The sequence below is a fragment of the Solea senegalensis genome, linkage group LG2, assembly GCF_019176455.1.
Source record: "Solea senegalensis isolate Sse05_10M linkage group LG2, IFAPA_SoseM_1, whole genome shotgun sequence".
Taxonomy (NCBI): Eukaryota; Metazoa; Chordata; class Actinopteri; order Pleuronectiformes; family Soleidae; genus Solea; species Solea senegalensis.
Genome location: NC_058022.1, coordinates 35,137,006 through 35,155,341, shown reverse-complemented (window position 1 = coordinate 35,155,341; position 18,336 = coordinate 35,137,006). Strand labels below are relative to the sequence as shown.

At 39.0% G+C, this 18,336-nt stretch overlaps 3 protein-coding genes across 6 annotated transcripts in view; 2 read left to right on the top strand and 1 right to left on the bottom strand.

Annotated features, from left to right (window-relative positions):
* The first annotated feature begins 83 nt into the window (after positions 1–83).
* On the top strand, positions 84–7,903 carry fastkd2 (FAST kinase domains 2). 3 transcript variants are annotated; one of them, XM_044019976.1, is made up of 14 exons: positions 84–269; positions 1,011–1,646; positions 2,027–2,130; positions 2,460–2,568; positions 2,696–2,819; positions 3,359–3,498; positions 3,642–3,814; positions 4,389–4,552; positions 4,647–4,889; positions 5,006–5,096; positions 5,725–5,839; positions 6,255–6,369; positions 7,537–7,549; positions 7,702–7,903. In XM_044019976.1, the coding sequence occupies exons 2-12, from the start codon at positions 1,032–1,034 to the stop codon at positions 6,360–6,362; spliced, it is 1,986 nt and encodes a 661-aa protein (XP_043875911.1). In that variant the 5' UTR covers positions 84–269; positions 1,011–1,031; the 3' UTR covers positions 6,363–6,369; positions 7,537–7,549; positions 7,702–7,903. The 3 variants fall into 3 exon arrangements, with proteins under 3 accessions (XP_043875911.1, XP_043875910.1, XP_043875909.1); XM_044019975.1 differs by having other exon boundaries at positions 7,537–7,903; XM_044019974.1 differs by lacking the exons at positions 7,537–7,549; positions 7,702–7,903 and having other exon boundaries at positions 6,255–6,425.
* Positions 7,904–9,252: 1,349 nt separating this feature from the next.
* On the bottom strand, positions 9,253–12,082 carry si:dkey-1h24.6. Its single transcript, XM_044050012.1, has 4 exons — positions 11,842–12,082; positions 10,337–10,630; positions 10,111–10,262; positions 9,253–9,478 (listed from the first exon to the last, which is right to left on the bottom strand). The coding sequence occupies exons 1-4, from the start codon at positions 11,930–11,932 to the stop codon at positions 9,365–9,367; spliced, it is 651 nt and encodes a 216-aa protein (XP_043905947.1). The 5' UTR covers positions 11,933–12,082; the 3' UTR covers positions 9,253–9,364.
* A 2,669-nt stretch (positions 12,083–14,751) lies between these two features.
* Positions 14,752–18,336, top strand: part of raph1b (Ras association (RalGDS/AF-6) and pleckstrin homology domains 1b) — a 43,428-nt gene continuing 39,843 nt past the window's right edge. For both annotated transcript variants that reach the window (XM_044012598.1, XM_044012588.1), the window contains exon 1: positions 14,752–15,019. The gene's annotated coding sequence lies outside the window, so the exon portion shown is untranslated. The remainder of the gene's footprint in view (positions 15,020–18,336) is intronic.

Here is an 18,336-nt window from a genome sequence, read left to right as displayed (position 1 = left end):
TTTTTTAATTGCTTGTGCGTTTTTTTTTGTTTTTTTTTTGTTAGTCAGGCAAAATTTGGGTCTACTAGCTTCCCATTAAGGACCCAACATGCCGGCGCACATATTAGCAACGAGAGTGTAGCGAGGAAGAGTTTTTACAACAATTTAACATAAAACTAAGGTTTAATGATAACATATGACAATATATAACGCCGGTAAATCGATATGTGTGGCACATGAAGCGCCATGAGTTATTTTGCGAGAGTTGTTTACACGATAACAGTTACAAGGTAGGTGTTCGGCTAACATAAGCTAATGTAGCTAGCCTACGATTCATGATTTTTTGACCTTGTTGATAAAAAAACTACTAATTTAATATTACTGTCTGTATGACCGAGATTTTAAGCGTTAAATAGCATGACTTATATTACATTATTAAATTCTAATTATTGAGACCAATATTTTAGTACTAGTGCATCATAGTGTTGTAATAATATTATTTTACGCATCACCTTTAAACCTTAATTTAGTGGAACGATAATAATAACAACAGTGCACTGAAATATCAAATCTTAACTCCTTTGTTGATGTTTAGATGTTACTGTGCAGATGAATTCTTTGTGTTTTAGGAAACAAAACTTTAGACATTAAAATTACTTAATGTTATTTGTTGCAATTATTTTTAACTGAAATAGCAATTTTTACATTATTATTACCATTTTGATTTCAATATGACAGTACCTGAATAAGCTGTTACTTCCTTGACTTCTATACTTTTATTTGTTTAATGTTTATTCATTTTTGTACAATGTGGACATTAATATATACATCTGCTGTGATACGTGTATGAAAAACATTATGTTAACTTAAAGAGACAACGTATATATTTGTATCGGTTACGAGCTCAACCATTCCAAATATATCTGATATTGGCATTAAGTCCAGTATTGTGCATCCCTAGGTTATAAGACCGAGTCAAAAGAAATGCTACAACGCTTTATGTATAGATGTGATCTACTTGCTCTTCACAGGGACACTGCTGAAGTCACTTCATGATGTCTGTGTGGGTGACAGAGGAAGTCCTGAAATGGACCCTTCGCTTTTGTAGCCGCAGGACTCCGTTGACACACCGTAGTCTTCTGGTGGCAACATCAATCAAAGACTCGTCTCTTCGTCACACTCGGTCTGCACATGTCTGGTGCACGGGGCAAAACCAGACCTGCCTGCTCACGAGTCCGTTCCACTCAGTGAGGTTTTATTCACAGGATAGTTTCCACAGTGTGCAGGAGAAGGAGCTTGTCTCTCTGTCTGATGAGAGGACCTCAGTCAAGAGGCAGAAGACTTACCATTTTGTGGAAAACCTGCAGCGATGTGGCTCCCCTTCAGACATCTTGGACTTCACCACTCAGTATGCGCCCACTACTCGACAGGTCAGCAGCTGCTTGACGCACATGTGGTCCATCTCAAAGAAGCTGTCAGAGGAGCAGCGGCGCCTTGAGCTGCAACTGATGTTTGAGCATCCTGGCTTTCACAGGCTGCTGAAAAGAGCCATGAAGTGTGTGGGAGACATGCGCAACGAGGATGTGACCTACTCTCTCCTGAGCATAGTCAGCCTGGGTGTGCCGCAACACAGCCGCGTGGTCCAGACTTTCCTACGAGCATGTCAGGTACACTAAAAAAATCATCTCCCACCTTTATTTTTTAATGAAATGAATCCTCAAGTATATATTTAAATAATCCAAAACACATACAAACAAATACATGTTAGGATCATTTATTGGCAGATTAATAATAATTTCTATCAGGTCAGACACACATACAAAATGTCATGTTTGACATCAGTCAGAGCAGAGTTACAGTTACAGCTGCTCATAGTATCTTTAATACATATTTAAAACAAGTCAATAAATATTAAATATATGACATACAATACAACTCTCAAATTGCTCCATTCTTGGGTACTTAAGAGCAGTAAGTGAGAAGAAAAGACATGTGCTACCTCTTCATGTCTGTCGTGTGTGTCTCTTTTTCACTCACTCACTCACAGGCGAACCTGAACGACTATGACACGAAGAGCCTGTCGATCCTGGCCTCCTGTCTGGAGAACATGGACGACTGTCCCAATGTCAACGCACTCAAGGAGGCCATGAGGTACCACACAAACGCACACAAACACAAGCAGTACACCTCTAAAACAGTGCTTTAAATACCATAATACCATGTATTTCTCCATCACATCGACTTCCTCGACCACTGTTAGGTTTGGATACACTCCACACAGGAACAATAGCACAAACCTGTTTCTCTTAAACCTGGAGAGGAATTATAATTAGTGTAACTTATGAAAACAGTTTTAATGTTCATTAATGTCTTATATTGTTGTGTACAAGTGAAACTGTGTGTTTTTATTATTGATTAACGTGTTTAGACTCAGTAAAAACACTGATTTACTCTCTGTCTCTTGCGTTTCTTTATCCCAGGCTGATCGTTGAAGCTCAGATTCCTGACATCCAGGATGTAAAATCTCTGCAGACGATGATGCGGATGTCGGGGAAAGACGCTCCGCTGACGCTCAAACGTAAACTCGAGGTCTGTCTTCACGAGTGTTAGTTTTTAACCAGAGGAAAATCCCTGTGTCTCCTGTTCTCCAGCAGATATTATGTTTATTCATATTTGAATTCAGTATCTGTGTGTGTGTGTGTGTTGTTTATTTCAGAAAAAGGCTTTGTCAATGACGGATCAGTTCACACTTCCCAACACCCACTACATGATCACCACCATGGCCACGATGGGCTTCTTCTCCAAACCTCTGCTCGATGTCTGTAGTAAGAAGTTCACAGGTAAAAAACAACAACATATTACTATTATGATTTCAGTAAAAAAGACTGGATCTTATGAGGGATACAATGTTGACACAGAGCGTGCAACATTTTCACTGAAGAAAACCTTTTATGTATATATAAAAATATTTTTTATATTATAAATGAGATCAAAGTTCGAATTCTGACATTAAATTCAGAATTTTGAGATAAAGTCAGAATTTTGAGATAAAGTCAGAATTTTGAGATAAAGTCAGAATTCTGAGATTAAAGTCAGAGATTATAGCTGAAATTCTGAGATTGAGTTAGTTAGTTTAAAACTATCCAATCCACATATATATATATATATGTGTGTGTGTGTGTGTGTGTATATATATATATATATATATATATGTATATATATATGTATGTATATATATATGTGTATATATATACATATATGTGTATATATATATATATATGTATATATATATATATATACATACACATATAACCATGAAAAAGTGTGACTTTTGTGATTAAACTAAACAAATGTGCTCTCCCACTGTCAACACACACAGAAAACCTTCATGGAACCCCCTTCAACAGATTGTTGGCAGTGTTGCTTTCCTGTCGGGAGCTGCACTACAGAGACCTGTACATGCTCACTGGCACTTCAGACTACATCACCTCCACCATGGACATGTGGAGCAACAAGCAGGTGCTGCTCTAGCTCTTTTCTATTCCCTTCAACTTGTATATTTGGGCCTGTTTATTATGCATTATACAAGTATTTTTTGGGGATTTTGTAATACATAATAACTAAAAATCATCAGTCACACTTGTGTTCTTCTCTCTGCTCAGCTCCTCCTCTTCCTCTCTGCGTTCGAGGACCTCCTCTTCTGTCCGTCCTCTCTGATGGAGGCGTACATGGAGAAGGTGATGTCCTGTCCGGACGCTCTGACGCTTCAGGATCTGCTCTGTGTCCTAAAGGTCTTCTCCTCTCTGAACTATGACCTGCGGCAGCACAGACAACAGTAGGTCACTCACTGCTCAATGTTATTATGACTCGTATGTGACCTCAGTGTTTCCTCATTAATGAAGGTGTTTCCTCGCTGGTTTGTCCTTTTGTTGGCTTCATAATATTGTGCGTGTTATATAAAAGCTCCACTAATAAAATGTACTTCAACTCAAGCAGTTTACCACTTTCTCTTGCCCTTAGACGGCATTTTCTGAATGAAAACACGAGTTTACAAATCACTCACTCTCCCACACCAAACCCCATAGAGAAAATCAGTGATTTTAGCTCACAGTGACACAGGAGAGGCTGTTCCACTGCTGCCTCGTGTGGTCACTTTGTGTCACTGAGGTAAATCTAAACAAAAGATTTCAATCACAGATTTGACAAAATGACAAATGTGAACTTACTGATGGAAGCAGCAGTGGATCAAAAACTCCTGTGTGCTGTGATCTAAAATCGCTGGTTTTCTCTATGGAGTTTGGTGTGAGAAAGTAAGTGGTTTAGACCATAGTTTGTCTGAATAATCTCCAACTTCAGAGGTGGGATAAAGAGTCGTGAAGTAAATGTGTTTCCTTTTGTTGCCGCTCCAGGTTCCTGGATGGTCTCACTCAAGTCCTGGTCCCGTATCTGCCCAAGATGACTGAACTGAGACTGTTAAAGTCTGTGTTCTACCTGTGTCTCCTGGGCCACTTTCCCTCCGAGCCACTGCAGCAGCTCCTGCAGCCGAGTACGATGGAGTGCTTTAGCTCCACACGTAAGACACTCAACGCACACACACAAACACAAGATGTGATACACACCTGATTTTCTTCATTTCTTAATGTCACTTGATTCTGTGTCGCCCTCAGCGTTGAAATATCTCGACAACCAGGTGAGAATGTTCCAGACGTTGGACCTGTGTCTCCGTCTGGATCGTCCTCATCTCCCTTGTCCCTTGAACGTGCCCCTGTCTGTCCTCGATGGCCCCGCCCCCTCAAGTCCACCTGTGAACCCTCAGCTCTCACAGATCCTGCAGAGTCTGCTTCAGGACCAGGACCAGGCAGAGACGAGGCTACAGGAAATGGTGCTAGTGGAGAACGCCTATTTCATAGGTGAAGATCTACGTTCTTCTCAGTTATTGATGCAAAAAAAAACCTAAACTAAAACAGTAGCTGTGTGTGTGTGTGTGTGTGTGTGTGTGTGTGTGTGTGTTCGTGTTCACTCTCAGACGCCGTGATAACAAAACCTCCACCAAAGGAAACATCCGTGAGTCTCAGTGAAGGAGCGGCAGCGTCGTCTCCAGCAGAGAGCAGTCAAAGGTACAAATATTATCTAACGTCTTTAAGAAGCTCTGAAATCCACTGCAGTTATTTTCACATGGATTTTCTTTTATTTAAACCTTTATTCAAGCAGGAATGAAGCTCACAGAGACGAGGGAGGCATATACAACACTTTCAGACAGACAACATACTCCATATAGTGTAAAAAATAATAACATATAGTTCAAATATACAACATGTCAACACTGCAGGGTAGTAAAACTATTTTTTACTTGATTTCAATGACGTGAAATATGTAAAAGAGGGATTAGCAACCAATCCTAGGACATAAATGACATTTCTGGATTAGTTGTTGGTCTCTTTCAGCGAGAAACCCAAATATTAATCGTCATAATTGTATTAAATCGGCCTGTGAACCTTAAAAAGCACAGATTGATTCCAGGTTCTGTGTCTTTGATGTTGTATTTGAATTTGAGAACAGAAAGAATTTAAATCATCAAAATTCAACTGTACAGGATTACAGTCTCAGTCAAAAGTATTGAAATGTGCATTCAAAATTACAGCGAGGGATTTTATTTGTCCAACTTTCACGTTTGTTTGTGTTTTCATTGAAATTTTGTGTCGTGTGAAGCTGAGAATGCTTGTTGCTTCTGTGTTAATCCCTCAGAATCGCAGTAATCTGTGCGCCACTGTCCGTGCTTTGCTTCGGTACGTCCGACCCTCGTGGTCTCTTGGCCGTCAAGATTCGCCACCTGAGAATCCTGGGATTTAATCCTGTTCTGGTGAGGCTGGATTTTTCTTAATCTCTTTTCTTTTTAAAAAAAAAATTAGAGCCGGAAATGTAATAAATGTTGGTCCACAGATATTTACGTTTGTTCCATACTGTACATTATTATGAACCTTTTCTTGTGCTTTTTTGTTCTGATTTGAACAAGAATAATCCGTTTATATATTTAAAACATGAGAGACAGACATGAGATAATTATGTACAGCATAAGTCCAGTTTGTTGAATTGAGGGACATCTGTCGACATAAAATGGTGTCCTGCGGCCACGCCTCCATATAAATATATGTGTGTAATATATATATATATATATATATATATAATATATATATATATAAAATTAAATTTCTGTATATGTATCGTGGCCCGCTATAAACAGTGATGTTTATATTTGTCCTGATCTCGTTGTCAAGGTAACGGAGCAGGAGCTGTCATCCGTCAGCCAGGAGCAGGCGACCAAGTTGCTCAGGGGACGCATTTTTCCAGAACACCACAGGTCAGACGCGCAACTGCAACGCTGAAGCGGACGTAAGGGATTATTATTATCACTGTAAACAAGAAATAAACTTGAGCTTTAAAAAGTTTTTTCATCTTACAGTCGTTTTTTTAAGTTTATGACGCGTCCTCTGAGCGTCTAATCTGGTCAAACAAAGGACCAACAACTGCTCGGTAAGAAAATAATCTCAGAATATTCCATCGTCATGAGGACAGTGACAAAGCACATGTATGTCACAATAAAACAACATGTTTATCACACAGACTTAATCTATAAATAACAAAAGAAAGAAGGAAATAAAAAGAATTTGAGGTTTGTGAAGCGCTCACTCTCCCACACCAAAGTCCATAGAGAAAATCAGCATTTTTAGCTGGAGGAAACACAGGAGCTGCTGGTCTATTGCTGCCTCATTCACATCATTCTTTTGGATTTACCATAAAGATATTTAAATTTAGGAAACACTGGAGTCACAGAATAACACATTTGAACTTGAGTGATGGAGGCAGCAGTGATTAACTTCACCAGTGATGAACTCCACCGTTAAACTCCTGTGAGCTGTTATTTTAAAATCGACGTTTTCCTTAATAGGGTTTAGTGTGGAAGGTTTACAAAGTGACAAAAAAATCTTTTCCCCTGTGTTTTTATCAGTGAGAGCCGGAGAGACGTCCCAAACTACAATTTAACAGAACTCCACTTATCTATGGAGGTCATTTTGTGTCTTCAATGTGGAAACAGAGTGGATTTGAAAACAAAAAACATATTTGCAAACAAAACTAGGATCACTGTTAGGCCGTTTGCAATTTATTTTTGCAAATTCAAAGTTTTTCTTTGTAAATTCGAAAATTTGGTTTGTAAATTAAAATTTTGTGAAAGTTATAATTGGCAAATTCAGTTTTTGTTTTTGCAAATCTGAGTTTTCTTTATAAATTCAAGTTTTCTTTTGTAAATTCAAAGGTTTTCTTTGCAAATTCAAAAGTTTTCTGTTGTAAATTCAAAAAGTGCTGCTGCTGCTACTGCTGCTGCTGCGGCGGCGGCGGGGGAAGCAGATTGTTTTATCATGTCATATCCTGACAGAGTGGCGACGGTGAACGTGTTAATCCTGCTGTTAATCTCTGTGGTGAAAGAGTAAGAGAAAACCAGACGTGCAGTTTGAATGAACCCAATAAAAAACCTGTGTGTGTTTGTTTCTTCTTCTGCAGAGAAAACTGCAAGGTGAGCGAGGTGAAGGTGGAGTCCCGCGTCTGCACACACACACACACACAGTGTGGCGGGGTGGGGGTGTGGAGGAAGACAGGAAGTGGTGCAGGGTTGTTATTGTTTGAAGTGCTAACCTCTTGTTTCACTTCTTCACTTGTTCTTGCCAGCGTCAGCGATGTTAACTCACCGAGAGGAAACGTTCCTGTTTTCACAGAAATACCAGCGAACAAAGTTTTAAAAAAACAACAGAAAAAACCCACAACTTAGTCATTTTTAGATTTTGTCTCACTGTGGAATTACATCAATGTTTCCTATTTTATATGATACACTTTTTAACAAGCAAATAAAATCATTTCATCATTCAAAAATATTCTATTTTATTGTTTGAAAATACACTCGTTCTTTACGCTCCCTCACTCGTTCTTTACGCTCCCTCACTTGTTCTTTACGATCACTCCTTTTCACTCGTTCTTACACTCCTCACTTGTTCTTTGCTCCCTTTCGTTCTTCACTCCCTCACTTGTTCTTTGCTCCCTCACTTGCTCTTTTCTCCTCACTTGCTCTTTACACTCCCTCACTTGTTCTTTACTCTCCCTCACTTCTTTCTCCTCACTTGCCTCCCTCACTTTTCTTTTCCCTCACATGTTCTTTGCACTCCTCTTTGTGCTCCTCGTTCTTGTTATTTACACTCCCTTTGTTCTTTGCTGCACTCGCTCCCTCTCCCTCACTTGTTCTTTGCTCTCTCACTTGTTATTTGCTCCCTCACTTGTTCTTTGCACTCCTCACTTGTTATTTACTTGCTCACTTGTTATTCTCCCTCACTTGTTCTTTTCCCTCACTTGCGCTCCCTCGTTCTTCTTGCTCCTCACTTGTTCTTCTCCCCTCACTGTTCTTGCTCCTCACTTGTTTTTTGCTCCCTCACTTGTTCTTTTCCTCACTTGTTCTTTCTCCTCACTCTTGCTCCCCTCACTTGTTCTTCACTTGTTCTTTGCTCCCTCACTTGTTCTTTGCTCCCTCACTTGTTCTTTGCTCCCTCACTTGTTATTTGCTCCCTCACTTGTTCTTCCTCACTTGCTCCCCTCACTTGTTCTTTGCTCCCTCACTTGTTCTTTGCTCCCTCACTTGTTCTTCTCCCTCACTTGTTCTTTGCTCCCTCACTTTCTTTGCGCTCCCTCACTTGTTATTCGCTCCCTCACTTGTTCTTTGCGCACTCTCAATCGTTCCTTGCGCCATGTTTTTTTTTGTTTGTGGGTGGGCCTTAGGAAGGTGCCTGCTGATTGGCTATAGAGTTTTGGAGACAGCTCAATGGACAGGAAGTCGTCACAGGCTTGGAGTCACTGTCCGTCTGAAACTCGTTCCCGTCGACATCCAACAAAATAATTGTGAATATCTAACGTTTATAATCTGACAAACGTTAGAGATTTACAATCATTTTGTCGGATGTCGACGGGGAGAACTACAAGTTTGTTTTCAAACAATAAAATCCCATATATTTATCTCATTCTTAAAAAGTGTTAACATATTCACACGGGTGTTATTTGTAACACCAGTGATGATACACAGATTTACGCAGCTGAATGAACTGCTTGTGGTTAAACTCCCCTCCGTCAGGCAGTTTTCACCCCTGCACGCTCTGACCGCAGAGATGGGGGGTTCCAACCTGAGAAGTGTGTGAATGAGGTCATAACGGTTAAAGAAAGAAAGCAAAACCAAAGCTGTGAGGTGTAATATCTGCCTCCTCTTTCTTTATTATTATTGTTTGTTATTCAGCCACGGCGGCTTCTGAACCTGAAGAATGTTCTCTGTGTGTGTGTGTGTGTGTATATGGAGTCAGAAGTGTCGTGGTATAGGTTTCTGAACGCCTTTCTTCTTCCTGCGCTCCCGCGACACTCTGGGTTTGGTGTTGATGTAGTCGCTGTGAGTGTCCGTGTTCCTCAGCTTCACCTGAAAAACACCACAACCAGGGGCTGGGATCAATAAATCCCTCGATTATATCTAATTTATCGTGACATGAGACAACACAGGGTCTTAGATTCATGGGATAAATGTGTCTGTGGTCACTAAAACTCCCTTTTATACTGAATAAATGTGTGATATACACTAAATATTTCAGTATATACTCATCTATATTTGTGTTATAGCAGAATTTGACCACGTTTAGAGTCAATTTTAAAACTAAAAACTTTTCTTTATGGGGTTTGGTGTGGGAGAACTAACATTTTCCAAATGCCCTCTTTCCAGCAAGAAAATTAAAAAGATTAAGTTGAAAAGAAAAAGTAGCCACTTAACAAAAAGCTCAACTAATAAAATCTAACTCAATTTAAGTTATTTACCACTTTTTCTTGCCTTTAGACGGAACTTTTCTGAATGAAAACAAGAGTTTCCAAACCAATTCACACAGAGCGAGTGGTTCACAAACTTCTGTTTCCTGTTTGAAAAGGCTGTTTAACAGAAAGATAAAATTGAAAACATAGTTTAAGCCTTTTGTTAAGTGGGTTGAGTCAGTTTTTCCTCAGAAAAACTACAATTTTGTCTCTGATCTCTCTCTGTTTTCATGCGTGTGGGAAATATCTCACCCAGTAGACGACAGCGATGGCAGTGACGGTTACGCCGTAGATGCTGAGAAATGCAACCACTACAATCCAAATCCACACAAGTCTCTGGTCGGGGTCGTCGCCGGGGTCGTCGCCAGGGTTACCGCCGTCTTCGCTGCACGTGCAGGGGAGTCCTAGAGGTAAGGGGCGTGTTCAGGAAGTATTTTTGGCGGCTACTTGTATCTCGTGTATGCACGTGAGTATTTACCTTCGAGGACCTTGATCCTCAGAACACTGGGTACTTTAACCATGGGAGGGGGGAAAACGACGGTTCCCTCACACTGGTAGAGTCCACATCGACTCTTGGTGACGAGGAAACTCACTGAGTTATGGTGTCGGTCTTTCTGCAGGTCCACGCCCACTCGCAGGGGCTGACGCTCACATTTCAGCGTCGCGTTCTTTTCACGGACGCACTTGACCTGGGAGATGACGTCCCCGTCCCTGAAGAGGTCAAAGGTCATCTCTTTTTCGGTCATGTTCGGGCACTGGACTTCTATGCTGACTTTGGAGGAGAGAAAAAAACATCACACACCGAAATAATGGAATTTAAACGATCGTATTTGCGATTCATGAGATTATTTACGACGTGTGTATGAAGGATTCTTAGATTTTAAGATAAATAGGTGAATCCTTCTGTCCCGTCGGGCTAATTAGCGCAAAAGAAAAGGTGAATTTCCCTTACGGCGATAATCCAGAGTGTAGTTGTCAACAATGTCACCAACACTATTGGGATTTTTACAACATTTGAAATAACTAACAAAACAATGAACTGGTGTTTCTCACGTGACTTAAAAATGCTACAGAACACGTTACTGATGTTTAAAAAAACAGTCATATTTTGTAAAAAATATCATGGAATGTTGTCATTTTACTTTAAATGTTACTAAATCAATTACGTTGTCAAAATGTGTAATTTTACAAAAAAATTGTAACTTACTTTATGAAAACATGACTTACAAATGTTACAAAAATGTATCACCGACTAATTTTTACCAAAGTAACTGGTGTTACTTACATGACTCTAACAAGTTATTGATGTCACAAAAACACAATTGCTACATAATCAAGGTGAATTTCCTTTACAGTGATAATCCAGAGTGCCACAAGGGGGAGTTGCAGCTCTCCAGTTCGATCTTTTTCAGATTGTTGTCTTTTGTCAAAAAACCAACACAAACTCTATCTACGATGCAAAAAACGTGTCAGTAACTTGTTTTTCCGTAACATTTGAGCGTTTAATGTTAGTTTTTTCCCTTTTATTTTTTTATTTAAAGTAATTTTTCCTTTCTTCTGTTTCCGTCGTATCCTTGTGTTTTTGTAAAATGTGCACAGAAACACACAGAGTCTGCGTTTTCCCGCACATTTTGTGAAAGATAGAAACACGTTTTTAAAAGTATCGATGTTCCTGCGACAAGAAATGTTCTTGTCGTTCCTGCCTATCAGTATTTTGTAAGGCTTTCTGCGTGATTTAAGGTCCTAAAATAACATGCTAACAGATAAGAAGTGATAGTATATTCACGATAAACGACGGACGAACACATTTTTATGCTTTTTACGAGCCTGAGCTGTGAATCTGAGCAGTTCAAACGATCTCTAAACACAAAAAAACAGTGAAAGTGAAAGAAGAAAATGGTCGAATGAAGTTATTCACACTTGAGTTTTTGGCTGTTTGGCATTTTTATTTTAGTTTTAACGTGATAAGATAAACCCACGTACCATTGCAGGAACATGTGCTGTGAGACGGAGCGACGCTGGAGAAGCTGCAGCTCAGCAGCATCAGCGACATCCAGCAAAGAGTCATCTTCATCTGTGACCACGGCCTCGAGGCTTCTCCCTCATCACGACTCACACGCCGACATCGTCCGTCTGTCAGTCAGTCCGTCAGTGAGTGAGTGAGTGAGTGAGTGAGTCCTGCTTCCACACACACACACACACACACGTCCTCTCACAAGGGAAAACATCCTGTGACGTCAGAAAAGAGAAGTCACCTCCTCCTCCTCCTCCTCCTCTTGTGAAGTTTCCATTCTCTACCTGGAGCTTTTGACCTTTTTAATCCTGAATTATTCATCGTCATGCAAATCATGTGTGTTCATGCTTTGTAACTCTTTCTTTTTAGGATTAAAAACACTTTATTTAGACAAAACTGCTGTGAAAGGTGTAAAAAAAAAGGTGTCTTTTTAAACGTAAATGTAGACAATTGTCTCAGCTTTAGTGGAAAATTATGAACTGGTGTTCAAGAAAATCACTGATTTAAGCACAAAGTGTGACAAAGCATGTGTAATGTTACAAAAATGTGTCACCAACACTATTGGAATTTTTACAAAAACATTTCAAAACAAGTTACTGGTGTTACTTGCATGAGTTATTGATGTCACAAAAACACAATTGCTACATAATCAAGGTGGATTTTGTGTTAGTAATATTTTGTAAAAATGTCACAAAATGTTATTTTACCACACATGCAACTAACGTCATTAAAAAACGTTACTTTAAATGTTACTAAAACAATTAGGTTGTCACATTTCTTTACAAAATAGTGTAATTTTACAAAAACTTGTAACTTACTTTACGAAAACATGACTTAAAAATGTTACAAAACAAGTTATTGATGTTTAAAAAAAAGGTCATATTTTGTAACAATGTCACAGGATGTTGCAAAATCTTACAAAAAAATTGAATTAACTTAACAAAAACATGACTGACAGAAACACGAGTGACATTTATTTGTTATTTTTCCAAATGTGTAACTAACATTTTAAAAACATTACTTGAAATGTAAGTAAAACAATTACATTATCAAAAACTTGTAACTTATAACTTGTACCTTACAAAACATGACTTATGCAACTTAAAAATGTTACAAAACAAGTTATTGGTGCAACAAAACAGTAACATTTTACCAACATTTTTACAAAATGTAATTTTACAAAAACATGTGACTGGGATTATCAAAAAACTGCTGATACTTTTGACATTAAAACATGACCAACAAAGTATCTTACGTGACAAAAAAAAGTTACTAATGTTTCAAAAATAATTGTATTTTCAAAAATTGTACAAAATTTTTACAAAAAAAGTTATTTACAAAAACATGTGACATTACCGAAAACAACATTTTGTGGCTAAAAATTATTTACAAGATATGTTACTGATTTTGTAAAAAAAAGTATTTTCAATTTTTTTTTTAATAGGTCATTTTTTCCCTTTTTTTTTTATAAAATTATTTTATGTAAAATATATAATACTTATTTTTTCTTAATCCGTGTGTCCAGATGTTACCAAGACTCCCTGTATATGAGTTAATAACTTGAAAGTGTTGCCATGGTGATCGTCATGTTTCATACAATCAACATTTTCTTACAAACAACAAGTGCAATGTACTATATGGTCCACTAGATGGCAGCAGAGCATTTGATTTTTGACAAACAGAAAATAAAGCATTGACAGTCATTATGAGTCAGTGTTTTCACAGGGATTATTCTATTATAGTCTGTAAATGTGTGTGAAATTGGGATTATAGCTTTTCCAAAATAAAGTCTCTAATTTTGTCTTGGTGAGGATTGAAGGGGAGTGAGTTGGTGCCATGTGTTCGTCCATATGGAGAACGTGCAGTAATCTCCTAATCTGGAACACGTCTGTGATGGTGGCGGTGGTGGATTGTGATGGTGGTGGATGGTGGTGACTGTCAGAAAAAACAACAAAAATTCAATGGTTTTGATTTAATTGACATTTGTCATTTTACTTTACATTGTTAACTTGGTGTATTAGAGTGATGTCGCCCCCTAATTTCATCACATTCTGACATGTTTCCGGTTAAAAATGAAACTTTTAAACAAATACAACACAAGTGCTATTAACCATAAAAAAGCCATCTTGGAATCCGACCTCACAAATTGCTGAGTTGCAATGACAAATGGAATGCAGCAAATATCATGAGGTCCTGGACTGAAGAGACACGCGCGCCAAATGTCTTTACTGTGGAAGAAAACAGAATTGAACTGGAAGCAAAAAATGTAAATTTTACAAAGAAAACTTTTGAATTTACAAACAAAGCTTTTGAATTTGCATAAAACTTGAATTTAGAAAAAACTTTTGAATTTACAAAAACCATTAAATTTACAAACCAAACTTTTGATTTTACAAAAAAGTCCATGATTAATACTTGAATTTACAAACAAAACGTTTGAATTTACAAACAGAATAACGTGATCATAGTTTTATTTGCAAACATATATATATATATATATATATATATATTAATTTTTTTTCTCTTTTAAATCCATTCATGTTCCATTACAGACACAAAATAAGCTGCATCCAGAAAGATGCAGCTCCCCCTTGTGGCACTCCAAAACAAATCACCCTGGAAAGTCTGTCCGTGAGACAAACATCATTTCAAGTACTTTTAAAAAAGTGAAATATGTATTATTTCCTTCATTCACGATTATCGAGTAAATAAAAACCCATCACAATCACATTATTATTATCGATTGTTTTTTAATTCTATAATCGATATTGTTCCGTGATTTCCCACGGTCCGTGAAGGCAGCGCAGTGTTCTGGGCTGGACAGGAAACGCAGCAGCAGCAGCGTGAGCGTGTGTGTGTGTGTGTGTGTGTGTGAGTGAGAGAGAGTGAATGAGTGAATCTTCAGGAGAAGAATGGGAAAAGCAGCCGGACTGTGTTTGTAGACGAGGCGGCGGGTGGAAACATGAGGACCACGCTCTGCATTTAACGCCTTTTAAAACAGAAAAATATAAACATTTTGTGTCATTTTCGCTGCCGTTTTGCCCGTTCTACCCCTCTGAGGACAGGAATATTTGCTCCCATTGGAGACCACAAGGGGAGGGGAGAAGAGGAGAGGAGAGGAGCCTCTTTGTGACTCCCTTTTTCACCGTAAGTGCCCTTTTCTTTATACGTTTTAATCATTTTTTGGGCTTGTTTTTAAAAAGAAATGTCAACAATACATTGAGTCAATGTCATGGTTTTAATGTGTGATGTTTGTGTGAGCAGCTGGCAGGGACGTGTTTGAATGTTTGACCTCAGGAAAAACACCCACAAGACAAAGTCACTGCTGTGTTTTGGTGAATATTTAGTCAGTGACTTGTGGGAAAAATGAGTGTGAATGGAGGTGTGGAGCTGCTCTGGGAGCGGGTGTCCGTGTCCCTCTGTGCGGCCATTGAACGGTCCTTTCTCGGGAGGAGAAAAGGGAGTGAGTGCTGCGTTTGCTGGTGACCGAGGGAAACGAGCCGGTGTCACATTTAAACACGAGCCTCTCATTGTCCTCTATTTGTCCGTTTTTTGTCACCAAAGCCTGGGCTTTGTGGCCCCCCGAAAAATGTTAATTTAAAGAGTGAATGTGCATCAAACGTGAGGGACAGACACTTCAGTCTCCACCCTGTTTTACGGCAGCAGGCTAACAGTCTGAGCTAACGGCCGACGTTTTCTGTCGCGCTAATGTTTCCCCTCTCGTTTCCCACACTTTATTTTCGTATTTCTTTATTTAAAAACACCCAACATACGTGATACCGTATATCTTTGTGACTCAGCTAATTATTAACCTTTCTGTCAACCCCCCTTCTTTGTTGAATGTCGCCGCCTTCTGGCAGCAGCTGGCAACCTGATGCTAACTCGAGACTGAACGGTTTACAATATTATCGCACATATTGCTATTTTAAGGTTTTTGTTTTTTTTCAAATAAAATGAACCGAGTGAATTTCCAAATTAGTGTAATGGTGAATGAAAAAAAATAGCTTGTATTTTTCAAGAGTCACTTCATTAGCAGTAGCTAACGCAGCGTTGTGTATTATGGTACTTAAGTATTTTCAATAAGGATGGAACATTTTCTTGCCATGTTTTCTTATGTTAGTAATGTTTCCCATTGCATTAGTTAAGTTTTTCTTAAAACTAGCATCACTTTTTTAACATTAACATGTTTTTTTTGGTAACATGTTTTTGTAATGACATGTAATGTCTTAGGCTAGCTGTTGTTAGCCACACCAGTCAATAACAACGTCCAAATGTGTATGTGTATGACTGATTTACCACAAATTTTCAGTTTGAATTCATTTGTAGCAATTTTATAAGCATTGTATTTTACAGTACTTAAGCATTTTTCAATAGTAGTGGTATTTGTTTCTGTCTTGTCACATAAGTAATGCTTCCTGTCCTCCTAATCGAAAAATTGCGGCAAATCGGCCGAACACTTTCACATTGGATTGGGTGTTGTTATTGACTGCTATTGCTAACAATGGCTGCCTTGAAACATGACAGAAACATGCTACAAACAATAAAAAAAACAACATGTTAATGTTTATAAAGTGATGATGGTTTTACAAAAAAACTAGTTTTTTTTTGTATCAATAGAAAATGTGGCGGGTTGGGTTTGGTGACAAGTTGAAACTGGGAGTGACATCATCCCCTGAGTTTACCGCATTCCAGTTAAGAAGTTAAATAAACGCTAATTTATCTCAGGCTAGCTGTTGTTAGCAATACCAGTCAATAACAATTGTGTCTTGCGTAGACAAACAGTGTGGCAACGCATCTACGGTTAAATTAAATCAAATTAAATAGCACTCTATGTACAGCCCCCTGTGGTTATTCAGTATACTGCTACTTCTGGGTTGACTTCAGTGTCGAAACCGGTTGCTGTTTATGCAATTAGTCCAATAATATTGTTGATTGTAATTGTTTTTGTCAGGATTCTAATGACAGGGAAAGGCCGTGCTTTGTTTGGGGGACAAGTTTAAGTGCCGCGTTTGAACTCAATCAGCAAAACAAGCAGATTAAAAACGACAAACAACAAGCCAATCCAGTGAGGTTATTGCTACGTTTCTCTCTGCGGTTGCCAGATCATGACCCCGGGTTCAAAGTTCACCAGCAGACGACCATGCCTCTGTCCGACAGACTCGCTGAGCAGTGTGTGTGTGTTTGTTATCTGTGCCACCGAGGCCAGAGGAGGACACATTTTTAACCGTTTTCTCTTCAGCGGAGGCAGCAAAAACAAACAGAATGTGCTGAGAAGGAGACACTTTGGCTCGGCCTTTCTTCCCAAAAGTGGCTTTATAATAGACCCTCTGTGTCCTGGAGGCAACGCTCCATTTGCATCCTCAATGCAGTCGACGACAAGCACATTATTCTGGGAGCAGAGACAGTGCAGCAACAATGCGGCCCGTTCGCTTACACTGCAGTTAATGGGTTGAAAATAACTACTGGATGTCTGGTCGCGCCCCCCCCCCTTTCTCTGCCTTCATTACTCCTGCAGGCAGATGGATGTCTTCAAGCTTGTTATGTTTTTCAGCAGGAGTCAGTTTTCACTCACTGTCTCGTCAGATAATATACGACGCCCCGAGGAAAACCCTGTGATGTGTTGTTTTTGTGTGTTTAGGCGTTGTTAAACTGTGGTCGTGTTTCCTCTGCTGGGTCCTAGTGTGAAACTATCGGCTGGTTCTGTCAAAATGAAGGTTTCACCACATTTGTGAGTTGATTTTAGTGACAGACGCTGTGTCTTGAAAATGCTGCATAGCCTTGCCAACGTACAGCCCAAGTGATTTATTTTGAAGTCCCTAATCAGTGTTGCCCATGTATTTTGCTGAGTTCTTCGACATTTCCTCACAAATAATAACGTGATTCTGATGTATTTTGATTTTCTGGACAGTTGTGAACATGTAAAACAATTTTACTTGCTTTAATATACTCGAAGGGCTTCTGAAATGCCACAAGGGGGAGATGCGTTTCCCGAAGTTGTTTCCGTCCACTCAAACATAGCGTCGTTTCAGGTAACTTCGTCTTCATCCACACCACACGAAACCTTCCAGAACAACTCTTAACGCTGCAGTACACACGTCAGGCCTGTGTGTGGCACTGTAACACCGCTTTGTGAAGAAGCAGGGACAACTGAGGACATAAAATAAGTTGTTATAAAGCGATTAATTACCAAAACAAACAATCTCCAAACATGAGAACAAGACAATGACAACAAAGCTAAAGAGAGAGGCGGTGGAAGAACCTTTTCCGCGTGCACAGCCACAAAGTCTAAGAAGCTAAATACAGAACAATTCTCGCGATAATACTGTGAATCGCAACTATTTTGGGTCAGGATTATAATCCTGACAGGAAACTGTAAATCTCAACCCTTGTAACAACACCTTGAACAGAGAGAGAGAGGTCAAACATGTGTCACATGTGTTCTGCTTTTTAACGCTAGGCTAAAT

Excerpts from the sequence above, each read along its gene's own strand:
- fastkd2 (XM_044019976.1), top strand. The coding sequence starts at position 1,032 with ATGATGTCTGTGTGGGTGACAGAGGAAGTCCTGAAATGGACCCTTCGC. Across the intron at positions 2,131-2,459 it reads GCACTCAAGGAGGCCATGAG|GCTGATCGTTGAAGCTCAGA; the intron begins GTACCACACAAA and ends TCTTTATCCCAG. Across the intron at positions 5,097-5,724 it reads CCAGCAGAGAGCAGTCAAAG|AATCGCAGTAATCTGTGCGC; the intron begins GTACAAATATTA and ends TTAATCCCTCAG.
- si:dkey-1h24.6 (XM_044050012.1), bottom strand. The coding sequence starts at position 11,932 with ATGAAGATGACTCTTTGCTGGATGTCGCTGATGCTGCTGAGCTGCAGC. Across the intron at positions 10,631-11,841 it reads CAGCACATGTTCCTGCAATG|TCAGCATAGAAGTCCAGTGC; the intron begins GTACGTGGGTTT and ends TCTCCTCCAAAG. Across the intron at positions 10,263-10,336 it reads GAGGATCAAGGTCCTCGAAG|GACTCCCCTGCACGTGCAGC; the intron begins GTAAATACTCAC and ends CCTTACCTCTAG.